This window comes from Rhodamnia argentea, chromosome 11 (genome assembly GCF_020921035.1).
Source record: "Rhodamnia argentea isolate NSW1041297 chromosome 11, ASM2092103v1, whole genome shotgun sequence".
NCBI classification, from domain to species: domain Eukaryota; kingdom Viridiplantae; phylum Streptophyta; class Magnoliopsida; order Myrtales; family Myrtaceae; genus Rhodamnia; species Rhodamnia argentea.
Genome location: NC_063160.1, coordinates 13,614,304 through 13,630,827, shown reverse-complemented (window position 1 = coordinate 13,630,827; position 16,524 = coordinate 13,614,304). Strand labels below are relative to the sequence as shown.

Below are 16,524 nucleotides of genomic sequence, written 5' to 3'. Positions count from 1 at the left end.
GTTAGGAAATCCAACATGTCTTGTCTTTTTGTCCCTTTCCCGTGTCGCACTTAGCCAACGTTGCACATTATATTTAGAATTATATACATTGCTTTGATTGAATCTCCCAGCAAAAGATTTTCATTGGGCCAACATATCTTAATTGAGTGACAAAACGCTAATAATAAGCAAGTATATAATATAGAACCAAGATGATGTCTATAATTTCTTTTTTATTTGCACAAGCAATACAGAATTTTTCCTTTACCCAAATTTTAAAAGCTTTCACTTTAGTTTGGGGACGATTATTTGAATGGACATGTGAAGGAAAAACGAAGCAAAAGTTCACCAAGGATTAAAAAAAAAAAAAAAAAAAAAAAAAAAAAAAAAGTAAAACTAAGAAGAAAAGATTGTATAAGAAGAAAAGAAACTCCATGCAAGGAGCAAAGCCTTCGTCTCAATACAAGGAGCACAACAATCTCGAGCTCGGGATCGCCACGAGGCGGTGAGCCCTCGGTGCGGTGAGCCCGAACACGTCGCCCATGTCCATCTCGCTGGGCTTCATCCCGTCGGGCAACTCCCACGTGAAGCAGTGGAGGAGGTTGGCCACCGCGTACTCGAGCCCGTAGACCCCGAGCTGCATGCCCGGGCAAGACCTACGGCCCGACCCGAACGGGATGAACTCGAAGTTGCTCCCCTTGAAGTCCGGAGCGCTCTCGCCCAAGAACCTGGCGGGCTTGAAGGTGTCCGGGTCCTCCCACGAGCTCGGGTCCCGCCCGATGGCCCACGTGTTGATCATGACGCGGGTCTTGGCGGGGATGAAGTAGCCAGAGACCTCCACGCCCTCCGCCGTCTCGTGGAGGAGGAGGGGAATCGGCGGGTGGAGGCGGAGTGTTTCCTTGATCACGCATCTTAGATAGGTCAAGTTCTCGAAGTCAGACTCTTCGACCCGGCGGTGAAGGCCCACCACATCGGCGAGCTCCTTCTGGACCTTCTTGAGGTCCTCGGGGCTCCGCATCAGCTCTGCCATCACCCATTCGATCGCGGACGCGACCGTCTCGGTCCCACCAAACATAACATCCTACAAGATTTATAAACATTAATCAGGTCATGCACACACATCTATAGTTCACATACTTATCGTAATCTTAATTTGTTACTAGTTTTTCTTCTTACCAAATGCTATACTAAGATCCTCTTTCGGTCTGTCTCAAATGATTGTCGGAAACTCAAAATCCATGAAGAGAAAATGTCGAGAAAAGTTTCTGTTGATCTCACCATGATTATGGCTTTGATGTTGTCCTTGGTGAGCTTGATGGAGTTCTGGAGGTCCGCCGATTCATCGACTCCTGCCTCTTTGCTGTAGAAGGCGAGCAAGTCATCCACCATGTCTGTCTCAGCCTCCTCGCAGGCGAGGGTCTTGTTTGCCTTCTTCTCCATGTGGTCGTCCATGACCTTGTCGATGAACACGTCGAGCGACCGGCGAGCCTTGACGAGCCTCTCGTTGATCCCTTGTGGGTCGATCCGGCCAAGGTGTGGGATGAAATCCGCGAGGTTAAATGCCCCGAAAAGCTTCGAAAACTCCTGCAATATCCCGATGAACTCGTCTCGCCCTTCGGTCGCGCTCGCTCCTAATGCAGCCCTGTAGGTTTAAAGGCAGTTTAATGTTTAGTAGCACTCAGCAATTTTCATGGAAGCGGAAGTGGTCGAATTCAATTTCGTCTTATCTGACACTTGAGAGGAATAAAATGAATTTGTCGATGATTGTTGATAAAATAACATGACAGTGCATAAGCAGCGTCAGTTCTTATTTTGGTTCGGTATATATATACTAGAAAACAGTTCGGACCTTAGTTTGTCCTAAAACTGCTACATCTAAAGCTCATTTGGAGCTCAGAATCTATTACATGTAAAATACATAGAGGGTATTCCCCGTCTACAAAAAAGAAAAAGAAATAATGATAATTGGGAGTTGACGGCAGAGATGGTAGACTCTATGTTAGCTCTGGTTGGTTACTGCTAGGTAGGATCGTACAGTAACATTTTGCATCCGGAAAGAGTCATCGAAGCTTTGGCTCTTGGGTTATCAGCACGTGCTTCGCGCGGTGCGTATTAACCAGCTTGGTACTCCTAATTCTTATTTTGGTTCGGTATATAATAGAGAGCAGCTTTTGTCAACTTTTATTACTCACTCGATCAATCCATTTGAAGGCCTACCTGTACGTGATGTCCCGAGTGAGCGCGAACACCAGCTCGCCTATGTTCACGGCGGTGCCGATACTCCCGGCGACGGCCCGCACTGTCACGTCCACCTCCTCGCGCACCGACCTCCACGACTCGGCCCGCTTGCGGCTGAACACCCGCATGACGCAGATCTTCCGCATCTGCCGCCAGAACGGGCCGTAGTGGGCGAAGGCCATGTCAGCCCGGTCGTACGTGAGGTAGCTGATGGCGATGGTGGCCGGCCGGTTCGAGAAGGCGTGGTCCTGGACCTGGAGGACCTGGCGGGCGTGCTCGGGGGACGACACGGCGACCATGTGGAGGAACCCCATCCGGAGGTGGAAGAGGCCGCCATACTTGCGGGCGAGCCCTGCGAGGCCGCGGTGGGTCATCTGGTCGAGCATCAGCATGTTGCCGATGACCGGGAGGCCCCTGGGGCCGGGAGGGTAAGGGAGGCAGCTGCGGGAGCGGAGGGCAAGGCCGAGGAGGAGGAGGAAGAGGAGGGTGGCGGCGGCGGAGACGAGGGTGGCGGCGGGGAGAGGCTGGTTTTGCAGAGCTTGTAAGAGAGAATCCATGGCTTCTCTCATCTGTTTCGCTTCTTTGTGTGAGCGGTGCTACTGAGAGAAGAAAGAGTTGCTGCTCTTCGAGGTAGTGTTATGGTGGCTATATACACGAATTTTTTTTATTTTTGGAGAGAGAATAAGCCAAGTTGATTTTTTTTTTTCTCTCTTTGGGTGTTTATCTTTTGGCGAATTTTATAATGAATAAACAGTTGGAAGCGGGGTTGGTGAAGGTTTTCTTTGCTTTATTTTTTTTTTCCTTGGTAACTTTTGGTGATTTTCATGATAATCACCCCAGCCAGCATGAGCCGTTTTGATTAAGCTTTTTTAAGGTTACTTTTGAACTTTCGAAGATTTGCGGTAGACGCTGTCCGTAATGAGCTCAGTCGATCCTAACCTTATCATAACGTTCCAATTCAATGTTAAACTTTTTATTTTGTCAATTTAATTATAGCTCTTTGAGAGAAATTTCAATATAGTCATTTTGATCAATTTTCGTCGAAAATCACCGACGTAGCGGTCCAAGAAATTGACAAAATTTAAAAAGCAAATGTTCTTCTAACGATCTTGTCGGAGACAATACAATCTCAAGTATAAATCCACAAATCATCGCTGCTTGTTTTATATAAAATACTCATTGATTGGAAAATCGTGTGGTCAGAAATAACCGACGGTGCTGTCGGATTGTTAGGCTAACAATTTCTCTATTATCTTTGAAGCTATAACTTTGCACTTTGGTGGAGGTTTGCATGAGCAAAAAGACCAAATTGTACACCATTCATCCGTAAAGAAGCACCCGCCGACTTGTAACTCCGAATACCACCCAAAACTGTTGCTCTCAAAGTCTAACTTGTCTTCCGAACAAGAGAAAAAAAGTAAAAATTGTCTAACTTGTCTCTCCGACCCCCCGCCCCCCAAAAAAAAAAAAAGTCTAACTTGTCTGTATGACAAAAAAAAATATCTAACTTGTCTCCTCCACTCACCCCTGGCCATCGACCACACGTGGGAGAGAGAGAGAGAATGGGGGTGATGACGGTGCTAGTAATGAAGGCGGCGGTGGCGACTCGATGGGGGAGAGGCCACGACGACTCGAATCCGAGGCTTGCAGTGCCTCCGATCATAGGCCACCCTGCCGCCCCCGTTCGAGGCTGAGGGTTCAGATCCGCGGCTAATGGGATGGCGAGAAAGAGAGGCGCGATGGACTGCGCAAGACGGCAGCGTCGAGGGTGGCGGTGAAGGATGGGTTCCGCAGCAAAGAAGAATTAAGGCACAAATGGGAAAGAGGAGAAGATGGAAGATTGAGTAAAAAGTCAAAAAAGATACATTTCGAGAACGTCTATCTAATCCCGACGTGAAGTCATTTTTTTGCCTCTCTAGCTAAAAATATGGACTACCACGTTCGAAAAAACTTGGCAGAATGACACCGTAAGTGTCTCAAATTTGTTTACGATGCTTATTTTAGTGGCAAAATTTTTCATCGGCTTACTTAAGTATCAAATCTTTAAATAAAAAAAAAACTCACTTAAGTGCCTTTGGTTAGAAATTACAGAAAAAAAATATATGTGACATTTATAATTAAAATATTTTAGTGACATGTTATTTATAATTAAGAAATAAGTCTATGTGGCATTTCTTTTTTCAAAAAAATCAATCCACATGGACTCCATGTGGCAATTTACTAAAAAAATCAGTCCACTTGAAATTTCTTTGAAAAATGCAGTCTTAATCTTAAAAATAAGCAAAAAAGCAAAAAAATAAATAAAAGTTAAAACAAGAAAAAAAAAAAAAAAAAAAAGGGAGTTGCTGGCGGCGGTGAGGGTTGTGCCGCCCCACCGACGCCGGGCAATGGCCGCGAGCCCTCGCCAGCGGTCGGAGGGGTTCGCCGATCACTTGGGCAAGGGTTGGCCTTGCCCCGGCCCAAGCGATGCTTGTCATTGTTGTCTTGTCATTGCATTGGTCAATCAAAGCCAATGCTGATAAGCAAGGCCAACCCTTGCCAAACGTCACTTAGGCCAGGACGAGGCCAACCTTCACCCAAGCAACGCCCGATGAGGGCCACCCTCGCGGGCCATGGACGTGCTAGCCACCAAAGGAAAGAGGAGGAGAAAGAGACAAAAACAAAGAAAAAATTTAAAAAAAAGTATAAAAAAAGGTTCACGTCAATGCTAGATGACGTCCACGTCACTCATATCCGGCTAAAATTAGACAGAATGATTAAATTCGCTCTAAGTCAAAAGGTTTAGGATTAAATTGGCACAATTAAAAGATTTAGAATTGTACCAATGTAATATGTTTAGGATTTTCTTTTACACTTTTTCCTAACAAAAGGGTGACATCGAAAAGTTTGGGTGTTATATTGAATAAAATAAAATGAAAAAAAATTAGGGATCCATGGTATCATTCTTATTATAGATAATTAGGGATCTCATTTGATAATTCTGTTGATCCATGCATCTCTTTAGATTGGGCGTATATCTCTCTTTAATTGTGCATATCTTGATTGATATATCTTATCTTCAATTGTTATCTCATAAAACCTGCAAACAGGCTGATGAACTCTTCATATTATATATATATATATATATATATATATCAAAATATTCAGAAAATTTCTATTCCTCCTAAATTGTACCTAAGATAAAATATATTTTATTCACTTTCATCTCCATTACACGTTGCAGGCACGCACGCACGTCTATGTTTGGGCAAGTCATATAATAAAAGAACATCATCCTTCCCATGCATTTAAATAATTTCGTGTACGATAGCTGGTATGTGCTTTTTCCATCATAAGATGAGTGTAGACATTACTAAGACGTGCCCGGTTGGCATACAATATCGAGCCTTGTCCAATGAGAACGCGCCATGTGTGGTGGTTCCTTTGGACACGCTTCTTCCTTCTTCCAGCAATTTCTTGTGTATATACTTGGATTAAGGATATTAAACTCCTGATGATTAATTATATTTAGACTAAACGAAGGCCATTATGAAAACCCAGGGCGGGCGCACCTGATTGGGGCGCGTTAGAGAGTTTCTAACTTTGGAATTAGAGGTCGCATGTTCAAATGTTAACAGCCAAGTACGAATTGCTCCGGGAAATCTATGGAGGCAAAAGACCTAGACTTAATTAATTCAAGAGACTTGCGTAGTTTTTCACGAGTCTCCAAAATGAGTATCGGATTCCTAATTAACTTCATGCTTATAGGGAAGTGTCCTTAGGGGCTTGAAGTACGATCCAATATTGTCGTCTATGAACACAAGTTAATAAGTCCCATGCACCTTAAACTAACACGACGCGTTTCAAAGCCGTACGGACATTGGGCAGGCTGCGAGACCGGAGCAAACAATATCGCGTAGGGCCTCGGGCGGCACCTTAGCGATGTCGTCGGTCTATTCTAAGTTGTACGAGATACGGGTTGTGGATTTTGGGTTCTGACACCTCTGTGATTCCGTATCACATGGATGTGGTCATTGGTTACGCAACATTAAACTAGCACGATCCATTTTAAAGTCGTGTAGGCACAAAATGAACCGCTCCTAAAGTGAACATCGAAACGGTCTTGATTGATACTGCTGGCCTTCACTCCTCGATTTGTTAATTCTATGCTAACAAATAATGTGGGAATTTTTCTTTCCGCAGCTTATAATCAAGCCGGTCCCATGAGACATAGACCTAGGATATCTAATGATGCAATAACTTAATGATCTTCTAAAGCAAAGCCATTTGGTCCTTTTTTCTCGTACTTTATGGGTCGCTATCGCATTTAGACAACAAAGCTCAATTTGTCAGTCGACCTTTTCTTTTCGTTCTCAAAAACCTCAATTAATAACCAATGATTGTCTCTGTTTATCTTTGTCTGAAAAAGAAGCGTCGAACGAGGCGAGATGGCGTATGTTAGTCGACACCATGACGTCATGCCAAATTGGCATCTTTCGTGATTAATTCTTGCTAACACACACAAATTGAAAAGTAATTGCGCTGTTACACAAGTAGAATTTAGAAAATGACGTATTAACGATTTATGCTTTTGGCAAAACAGACTTAATTCCATAACTAAACCGATGTGTTTTCATTTTAAGATTGCTTGTATAGAAAAATTGGAATCTGCATGGGTAGTCAATGTAATCAATTTAATCATTTGTTAATTGGACATACGCCTCTTCACTAATGAATATAGCTTGGGATCTTTTGGACCACAAAGTAGATTGGCACTAGAACGATCATGCCGTGTGTGGATCGAGCAGAAGGAAATCTTCCGTGTTCCTTACCCTCAATGATTTGTCAATTCGTAGTTTTGAGAAGTCTTTGTAATCATTTATTTAAGAAAAGGACTCCTGCTCTTTCGACTTTCTTCAACTTTTATTAGAAATGGACAAGTTAAACCTTTGAATTTGAGCAAGTTTTGGTTAACAAGAATCCCCCAGTCTCGAAAAGAAAGAGAAGAACCCTTGTTTTACACCTTTGCAAGTTACAACCTAATCTTTTTCGCATTATAAAAGCGATTCCACTTCGATCAGAAGCCGTATAATGTTACGCTAGGTGAAACAGATGGAAACTTCATCGAAGCGAATTCCGTGGTCCGATTTTTTTCTTTTTCTTTTTTTTAAGATGAGAGGGTGAGAAAGGATGATCAGCACAACAAGCGAGTCGCATCTTCTACCTATTTACTAGCAATTGAAGGGAGATTCATTGGTTAGATCGAAGAAATGATACAGATGGATGAGCAAGATTTGTAAGAAAAGAAGAAGAAAGAAAAGGACAAAAAAAACAAGAACATTAACTACATTTTTAGGGAGTTCAAAACCTTTGACCAATGAAAAAGAAGTCCATGTTGCTGAGGCAATGAGAAGTAGGTGAGTCCAAAGGTGAAAGTGAACCCGATAATGGCATCATAGATCATGTCATGATATCACGAGTTACTAATCTTAGTTGTTTCTTCTTGAAATATTTTGTAAGATGACAACTAGTTATTTTAGAAGGTTAACATGTTAGAAGAAAGAGTGATTTACTATGTAAATAACTTAACACTCCTCCCCTCACGTGTAAGTTGGACTTTAACCTAAAACCAGGCATGAAAATATGTAATAAGTGTTGAGGTTGATGTCTTGTATTCTGTTATTGAAGAAATTATGAGGCGGTTCCGAAAGGCCCCCTACGACCGGACAGCACGGGGGTCCGGGGGGCCGCCCCGGCGGGGGTCGCGGGGGCGGCGCCCCGAGCCGCCTGAGGCGTTTTATGTTCGGTTATAGAATGATTTCTATGGGAAAATTAATATTTTAGGCTATGTGGGTAATTTTGTAATTTGTACCATGTAGGGTTTCGCTATATATGTTTAGGGCGAAACAGGTCTCTATAATAGAGAGGGTGTGAGAAAGAGCGGCTGTACACTTTTTTACGTTATTAGTGAAACAGATCTCATTTCCCCGTGGACGTAGGTAGGCGGAACATCTCCGCTGCCGAACCACGTAAATTCTTGTGTTGTGCGAATTTCCATTACTTTCTTGCATCGTTGATAGGATCGAATTTAGATATTCGACAATTGGTATCAGAGCCGGGTTCGGCAAGCTATCAAGATGGCGGGAAAGGGTTCGAGTGTCAAGTACGACATCGAGAGGTTTAATGGAAAGAACAACTTCACTCTCTGGTGACGAAGAATGATGGATCTTCCGATTCAGCGGGGCCTGTCGAAAGTGCTTCTGGGGAAAGGGAAGAAACCAGAAACGAGTGATGAAGATTGGGCGAAGATGGAGGAAAGGGTGGTAAGCGCCATTCGATTGAACCTATCCGATGAGGTTCAGCGGTATGTGGTGGATCTCAATTCGGCTCCGCAGGTGTGGGCGAAACTTGAGAGCATCTACATGACCAAGTCCTTAATGAACAAACTTTTTCTGAAAAAACAGTTATACTCTCTGCAGATAGAGGAAGGCTCGGATCCTTTAGAACACATTAACACGTTCAATCAGATTACGAGTAAACTTGCAAGTCTGGAGGTTTCAATGGAAGATGAAGACAAAGCCCTATTATTGCTATCGTCGCTATCGGCATCTTATGATCATCTGGTGACGACACTCTTGTATGGAAAAGAGATGCTTGAGACGGATGAGGTCACTGCTGCCCTATTATCTAATGATACGAGAAAGAGGGTTAACGGTGCTACGGCACGGGGTGAGGGTCTCATCGGAAAAGTCAAGGAGCGAGGAACGGGGAGAACAATCCAGCGGGGATCCGGGAATAAGGGTCGATCGAAATCAAGAGGGGGTAAAACGAAATTCACTTGTTATTATTGCAAAAAGGAAGGCCATCCGAAAAGAAACTGTTATAAGAGAAAGGAAGACTTGAAGAAGCACGAGAAAACTTCTGATCAAGCAAGTGTGGCTGATAGCTCGGACGGCGATGATGGAGATGTTCTCTCTATATCATCGAGTAAGAATCGGTTCGTTGATTCATGGATTTTAGATTCTGGATGCTCTTATCACATGTGCCCGAATAGGGATTGGTTTGATTCATACCGATCATATAGTGGCGGATCTGTTCTAATAGGGAATGATGTGGTTTGCAAAACCATTGGAATAGGGACTATTAAAATCAAAATGTTTGATGGTATAGTCAGAACTTTGGTGGATGTAAGGCATGTTCCGGATCTAAAGAAAAATTTGATATCTTTGGGTGCGCTTGATGTGAATGGCTGCAAGTACGCAGCAGCGGGTGGAGTTCTCAAAGTTATCAAGGGAGCTATGGTTGTCATGAAATGAGAGTTGACTGGAAGTTTATACAGGCTCATAGGGAGTACAGTAACAAGTGGAGCATCCGTGACTACAGCTGCAGAGTCCGATACAGATGACACTCATCCGTGGCATATGCGGTTAGGGCATATGGGTGAAAGGGGTATGATGGAGCTTCATAAAAGGAAGCTGTTAAAAGGTGTCAAAAGCTGCAAATTGAACTTCTGCAAATACTGCGTTTTCGGGAAACAGAGCGGGGTTAGTTTCAGAAGCGCAAAGCATACGAGCAAGGATGTACTTAATTATGTACATAGCGATGTATGGGGTCCCGCACCGACCAAATCAAGAGGTGGAGCCGAATATTTTGTGACCTTCATTGACGATTACTCAAGGAAAGTCCGGGTCTACTTCATGAAACAGAAAAACGAAGTCTTCTCCAAATTCAAAGAGTGGAAGGCTGAAGTAGAAAGCCAGACAGGGAAAGAAGTTAAAGTGCTTGAGAACGGACAACGGAGGGGAATACGGGTACACACCATTCCTAGAACTATGTAGAGCTGAAGGGATCACACGTCACTTCACAACATCGGATACACCACAGCAAAACGGTGTAGGCGAGAGGATGAACAGGACACTTTTGGAAAGGGCTCGGAGTATGAGGCTGAATGCAGGGCTGGGTAAAATTTTCTGGGCGGAAGCGATTAATATGGCATGCTATCTCGTTAACGGGTCTCCATCTACATCCATTGAATGCAGAGTTCCCGAGGAGGTATGGACAGGTAATCCGATTGACTATTCCGGTTTAAGAGTATTTGGTTGTCTAGCCTATGTTCATGTACAAAGTGGACATCGTTCCAAGTTAGATTCAAAGTCTAAGCGGTGCATCTTTCTTGGCTATGAGAAAGGTGTGAAAGGATTCAAGCTATGGGATCCAAATGCACGGAAGACTGTGGTTAGCGGGGACGTTGTCTTTAATGAATCTGACATGATGAAGGCAAGTAACGGTTCACATGCAGATGGCAAAAGTGAAGAAGGATCTACGTGCGGGTGGAGTCGGGTGAACCAGAAATAGCGGAAGGAAGGGAATCATCTAGTAACTCACCGGAATCACGGGAGACGGTAGAAGATACCTACACCATCGCAGAGGGTAGAGGAAAACGTACTCACAAAGCACCTGCGAGATATGGGTTTGAGGATATGGTTGCTTATGCCCTTACGGTAGGTACGGGCGATCCATCTTCTTATCGGGAAGCGATATCCGATGCTGATAGTGATAAATGGATGTCGGCTATGATGGAAGAAATGGAATCCTTACGGAAAAACAGGACTTGGAAGATTATGGAGAAACCTAAAGGGCGAAAGATCATTGGGTGTAAATGGATCTTTCGCAAGAAAGAAAGCGATGTCGAGAATGAGCGGGTAAGGTACAAGGCTAGACTTGTAGCTAAAGGGTATGCACGTAAGGAAGGGGTGGATTATAATGAAATATTCTCTCCAGTAGTAAAGCACACTTCCATTCGGGTTCTACTTGCCTTGGTAGCCATGTTTGATTTTGAGCTGGAGCAACTTGATGTGAAGACGGCGTTTCTTCACGGAGACTTAGAGGAACAGATTTTCATGGAGCAACCTGAAGGGTTCAAAGTGCCGGGAAAGGAAGATCACGTTTGTCAGCTTAAGAAGTCACTTTATGGCCTTAAGCAATCTCCGAGACAATGGTACAAGCGTTTTGACTCTTTTATGGTGAAAATTGGCTATTCAAGAAGTGAGTATGATTGCTGTGTTTATTTTAAAGTGTCGGATGATAATTCGATTATTCTTTTGATGCTTTATGTTGATGACATGCTCATTGCTGCTAAGGATATGCATGATATTGTCTCTTTAAAGTCCTTATTGAATAATGAGTTTGAGATGAAGGATCTTGGTGCTGCTAAGAGGATCCTTGGTATGGAAATTCATAGAGATAGAAGTGCGGGTAAACTCTGGGTATCTCAAAAGAGGTATGTTGAAAAGGTGCTTGAGCGTTTCAACATGAATAAGGCTAAACCAGTGAGGACACCATTAGCTAGCCACTTCGGGTTATCCGAACAACAATGCCCCACAAAACATGAGGAGATTGAGGAGATGTCTCGAGTTCCCTATGCTAGCGCGGTTGGGAGTCTCATGTATGCTATGGTGTGTAGCGAGCCAGATTTATTTCATGCGATCGGTGTTGTTAGCGAGATACATGAGTAATCCCGGGGAAGGAGCATTGGAATGCGATCAAGTGGATCTTTAGATATCCGAGCGGGGCTGCAGATTTGGGTATTATGTTCGATGCAGACAGAGGTTCAAAGGAGCTAGCGGGATATGTTGATTCGGACTTTCTTTGGTGATCTAGACGGGAGGAGGTCTACTACGGGATATGTCTTTACACTAGCTGGTGGACCTATCTCATGGAGGGCGATGCTCCAACCCACAATTGCATTGTCTACTACGGAGGCAGAGTACATGGCGATTACTGAAGCTACTAAGGAAGGGCTCTGGTTGGCCGGGTTGGTTTGTGAGTTGGGTTTAGAGCAAGCAGGTGCGGTGTTACATTGTGATCAGTCAAAGTGCCATACATCTCGCCAAGAATCAAGTGTTTCATGCAAGAACAAAGCATATAGATGTGAGGTTTCACAAAATTAGGGAGCTTGTGTCGGATGGCAGCATTCACTTGAGGAAGATTCACACGAATAACAATCCTGCAGATTGTTTTACCAAGCCGATCACTATTGAGAAGTTTGGGTCCTGTTTGGACTCAATTAATATAACTCGCTGTTGAAGGTGAGGGACGCACTCAATGAGTGCGGGAGTGCACCTCTTATGGAGGTACGGGGATGAAGACATCTATATTTCATATTCTTTCACGGGTGGCTTTACGTAATCCAAGCCAAGGTGGAGATTGTTGAGGTTGATGTCTTGTATTCTGTTATTGAAGAGATTATGAGGCGGTTCCGAAAGGCCCCCTACGACCGGACAGCACGGGGGTCCGGGGGGGCCGCCCCGGCGGGGATCGCGGGGGCGGCGCCCCCGAGCCACCAGAGGCGTTTTATGTTCGATTATAGAAGGATTTCTATGGGAAAATTTAATATTTTAGGCTATGTGGGTAATTTTGTAATTTGTGCCATGTAGGGTTTCGCTATATATGTTTAGGGCGAAACAGGTCTCTATAATAGAGAGGGTGTGAGAAAGAGCGGCTGTACATTTTTCTACGTTATTAGTGAAACAGATCTCATCTCCCCGTGGACGTAGGTAGGCGGAACATCTCCGTTGCCGAACCACGTAAATTCTTGTGTTGTGCGAATTTCCATTACTTTCTTGCATCGTTGATAGGATCGAATTTAGATATTCGACAATAAGGGGGACAATTAAAGAGTCCGGAAAAATTTTCAGCTCAAGTAAAAAAAAAATTGTGGGAAAGTTGCCAACTGTTCGGAAAACTTTCACTGTTAGATGAAAGTGTGGTTTAATATTTAAATATTGTAACACTTTTCTTATATCAAGTTGCCTAACCTTTGATTGTTCCATTTAATTAGTCATAAGATGTGGTCTTCATAGGACGATTTGGACACTTCAAACGCATTAATCCTCCATTTTCGAAAAATGACTACATGCATATATTTACTTTCTCAAGTTAGGTGTATCTAATCCCTTGTCTTTTGCCAGTTGGTAACATCGATGAGATCATATGCGAAAACAGATAAGCCTTGGGCCATTAAATAATGGGAAAAGGGAGAGTAGTCATAGCAAAAATTGCCGACAACATTAACCTATCATCTTTTCACATGACAAATTTCAACACCACTTGCGGGCATTAACTTGCAAACAAGGAAAAAAAACAAAACAAAACAAGAAGGGCACGAATGACGTTTGATCCAAAAACTTAAATTAACGGGTGAAAAGAGACGGCGAGTCTGTAATGAGCATATAATTTACATTTCTTTTTTAATCGATGCACTTTGAACCGAACTCCGATCAATCTATGCACCAAATGCCAACTAAGAGACGATAGGGAAATGACATGGGGTGCAAAAATTTGGCCAAGCGTTTGTCACGCTAGCAGTTTATTCAAAAATTGGTCGAAACGTAATCGTTTGAGGAAGCCTTTAGAGAGAGCGAAAATGTCGTTGTTTGAGAAGCATAAGAGAGTCATTTCTGTAGAGAAAACATTTAGAGGGAAGGAGAGAAAAACGACATATTCTTATACTCTTGTCATTTTATACGAAGATTTATCATGTTGAACTTCAATTTCTATTTGAAAAACTACATCGGAGTAAAAAATTAAGAAAGAGAAAAAGGTCACATGAAACGATTTGCTGAAATATGCACTTAAGTGAACGATTTTATACAGATGTGACACTCAAATGAGCAAAAAAAAAGTTGTAGCAATCAAGTGAGTGTCATACGAATGTTATGGCACTGCTAGTATTTTCTTCCCATCTAATTTGTGTAAGGGACGGCTTGAGCACCATGTGGGATTGTCCGCATTTTAGTGCCATTGCTTCTTGCATCTATTACTTTTCTTCTTTTGTTTCCAAATTTTCATGCGTCCACAATAATCAAATACATTTTTTTCAAACTCAATATTACTTTTACATTTGGTTTCCATTGACTTAGAGATTATTAAATATTAAACATATCGTCAATTTTTCGTTATTTCTCGGGATAATTAGTTTCATTTTTAGATTAGGATGGCTAATTTATTTATTATAGTCAGATTATTCCCTTTCCTGGATACATTATCCCTATACAAAGCCAAGTAAGGGAATAATCCCTTTCCTATCTTTTCAGATCTGACTGCGTCCCTTGCCCTCGAGATTCATTTCACCAACCATTGATTCCTCGTCCTTTGGTGTCTTTAGAATTTGCGCGGTCTGCTCGAGCTCGTGCCCGATTGATTTATTCTTTCCATGGCCACGTGATTTTATAAAACTCTTTTCCCTTCGTACTCACGGGTGAAACTTAGGAGCAAGGCCATCATATTGTTTTGTTTTACGTTGTTTGTAGCTAAACGACAACAACATGTGTGAAGTCGAAGCACGTTTTGGCCTAAGCTTTTGAGGCAGGAGCTTCAGACGACAACATGTTTCGGCGCTATCTTTATTCGTCGCCAAATTTCATTCCCTGCCTCCCACATGCTTTTGCGGCTGTAACAATTTGGCAGCTTTCTGATTTTATATGCAAGAGCATCTATGGAAATCCACCCCCGTGTTATTTCTATAGAAAGGCGTGGCTTCTCGTTTGATGTTTTTTCCTCGGCGAAAATTATCAAAAAAATTCATAAACCTATTACAATTTTGCAAATTAAATTTTAAATATTTTGCGTTTGCGTCAATTCAGTCCGTTCGGATAATTCTGTTTGCAAATCGTTGATGTGGAGCTACCGACGCTAACGTGGCAACTTTTACTGGCCGGAGGAAGAAGAAAGGCAAAAAAAAAAAAAAAAGAGAAAAGAAAAGAGAGAAAAGAAAACGAAAGTTATAAATAAATAACTTAAGAATATTCTATAAAATATTTAAAAATACTGCTAAAATTGTCACGTCGGTGATTTCTGATCAAAAGTGGCTAATGGACTAAATTGGTACAAGTGCAAAAAATTTAGGACTCAATTGACACAATTGCAATATGATTACGATAATTGAATTGAATGCGTTCAAATACAAGTGGTCCCTAACTACTTACGTATATATTATATCGAATCATATATGTATTACCATTAGACATTACAATAAATTATACAATAAACAAAAAAGAAAAGAATAGAGAAAGAGTATTTAAAATACGAGATCTAAAACCATATCTTTCCGTGGCACTAGTACTAAGTACCATATGGTTTGAGGCTATAGCAGGCCGGTCTTTTGATGGAGATCAATTGTTTGATCGTCCCCATCTGCTATTGATCTCGTCTCGATCGAGGCTTGTCGAAGATAACTATCAAGTCCTCTATAGTTGGACTAGACTAGATTTCGAAGATTGAGGGGACGTATCATACGAGAGATCCCACTCAATATCTGACCATGACTTTCTCCGGGATAAAATGAAAAATAACTCAGATAGCTCTCACGATATGGAATCCTTTAGACTCGTGTTGGAGGAAATTATTCGTGGGTTACATGGTTATAGGTAGACGATATTTATACCTTCACTTAAATCTGATGGGAAAAGTAAAAGAGTAAATTGAAATGAAAATGAAACCCCTCCAACGATCCCTCCCTCTCACGTCTGAATCCATCGATTCATCGGCGGTCGTGGCCATTGTGACTTGGGTCTGGTCTCAAGGGGGCTTAGAAGCTGCAGCGGCGACCTGAACGGCAACCCATCTGAAGTTGCGACCTCGCCTGAAGCTCGCGAGGTCATTACAAAGGTTGCGACCTCCTTGCGAGTTGCAGTGGAGGAGGGACGATTGCGAGGACTTACTGCCTCCTCCATAATGGAGGCTCACGGTCCCCACCAATCGGGGGGAATTTTCCGAAAAGTCATAAACCTACTGTACAACGGTTAATTTAGTCCTAGCCTTTTATGTGTGCCAATTTAGTCCTACATCCTTTGATGATTGGTTAATTTAGTCCTAAATCTTTTAATTGTGCGAATTTAGTCCTAAATCTCTCAACGATTTGTCAATCCGGTCATAGACCCTTGACGATTTGTCAATACAATCATTTTGGCCAATTACTTCAATAATAGATTTAGGACTAAATTGGAGAAATTGAAAAGTTTAGTACTGAATTGACTACCATGTAATAAGTTCATGACTTTTTGGATAATTATCTCCATCAATAGGAAGTCCAGGTTGAATAAATATGTGACCCGCATTTATAAGCTGCTCTAAAAGAGGAGCCTTTCCTGTTTCTTGTTATATATACACCCTAATGAAACAACATTTTTCATTTTCAAAATTTACACATTGAAAATTATACTGAAATATGAAAATACTGAGCATGACTAGCAAATGCTCCAGAAGCACTCGTTAACTCGCCATTTTTTGTCCGAAAAAAAAAAAAAAAAAAAAAAAAAAAAAAAAAAA

The 16,524-nt window shown here is 42.3% G+C and overlaps 1 protein-coding gene across 1 annotated transcript; it reads right to left on the bottom strand.

The window, feature by feature from the left end:
- Nucleotides 1-425: 425 nt before the first annotated feature.
- Nucleotides 426-2,860, bottom strand: LOC115736277 (cytochrome P450 84A1-like). Its single transcript, XM_030667890.1, has 3 exons — nucleotides 2,197-2,860; nucleotides 1,258-1,621; nucleotides 426-1,060 (listed from the first exon to the last, which is right to left on the bottom strand). The coding sequence occupies exons 1-3, from the start codon at nucleotides 2,784-2,786 to the stop codon at nucleotides 437-439; spliced, it is 1,578 nt and encodes a 525-aa protein (XP_030523750.1). The 5' UTR covers nucleotides 2,787-2,860; the 3' UTR covers nucleotides 426-436.
- Between the last annotated feature and the right edge of the window lie 13,664 nt (nucleotides 2,861-16,524).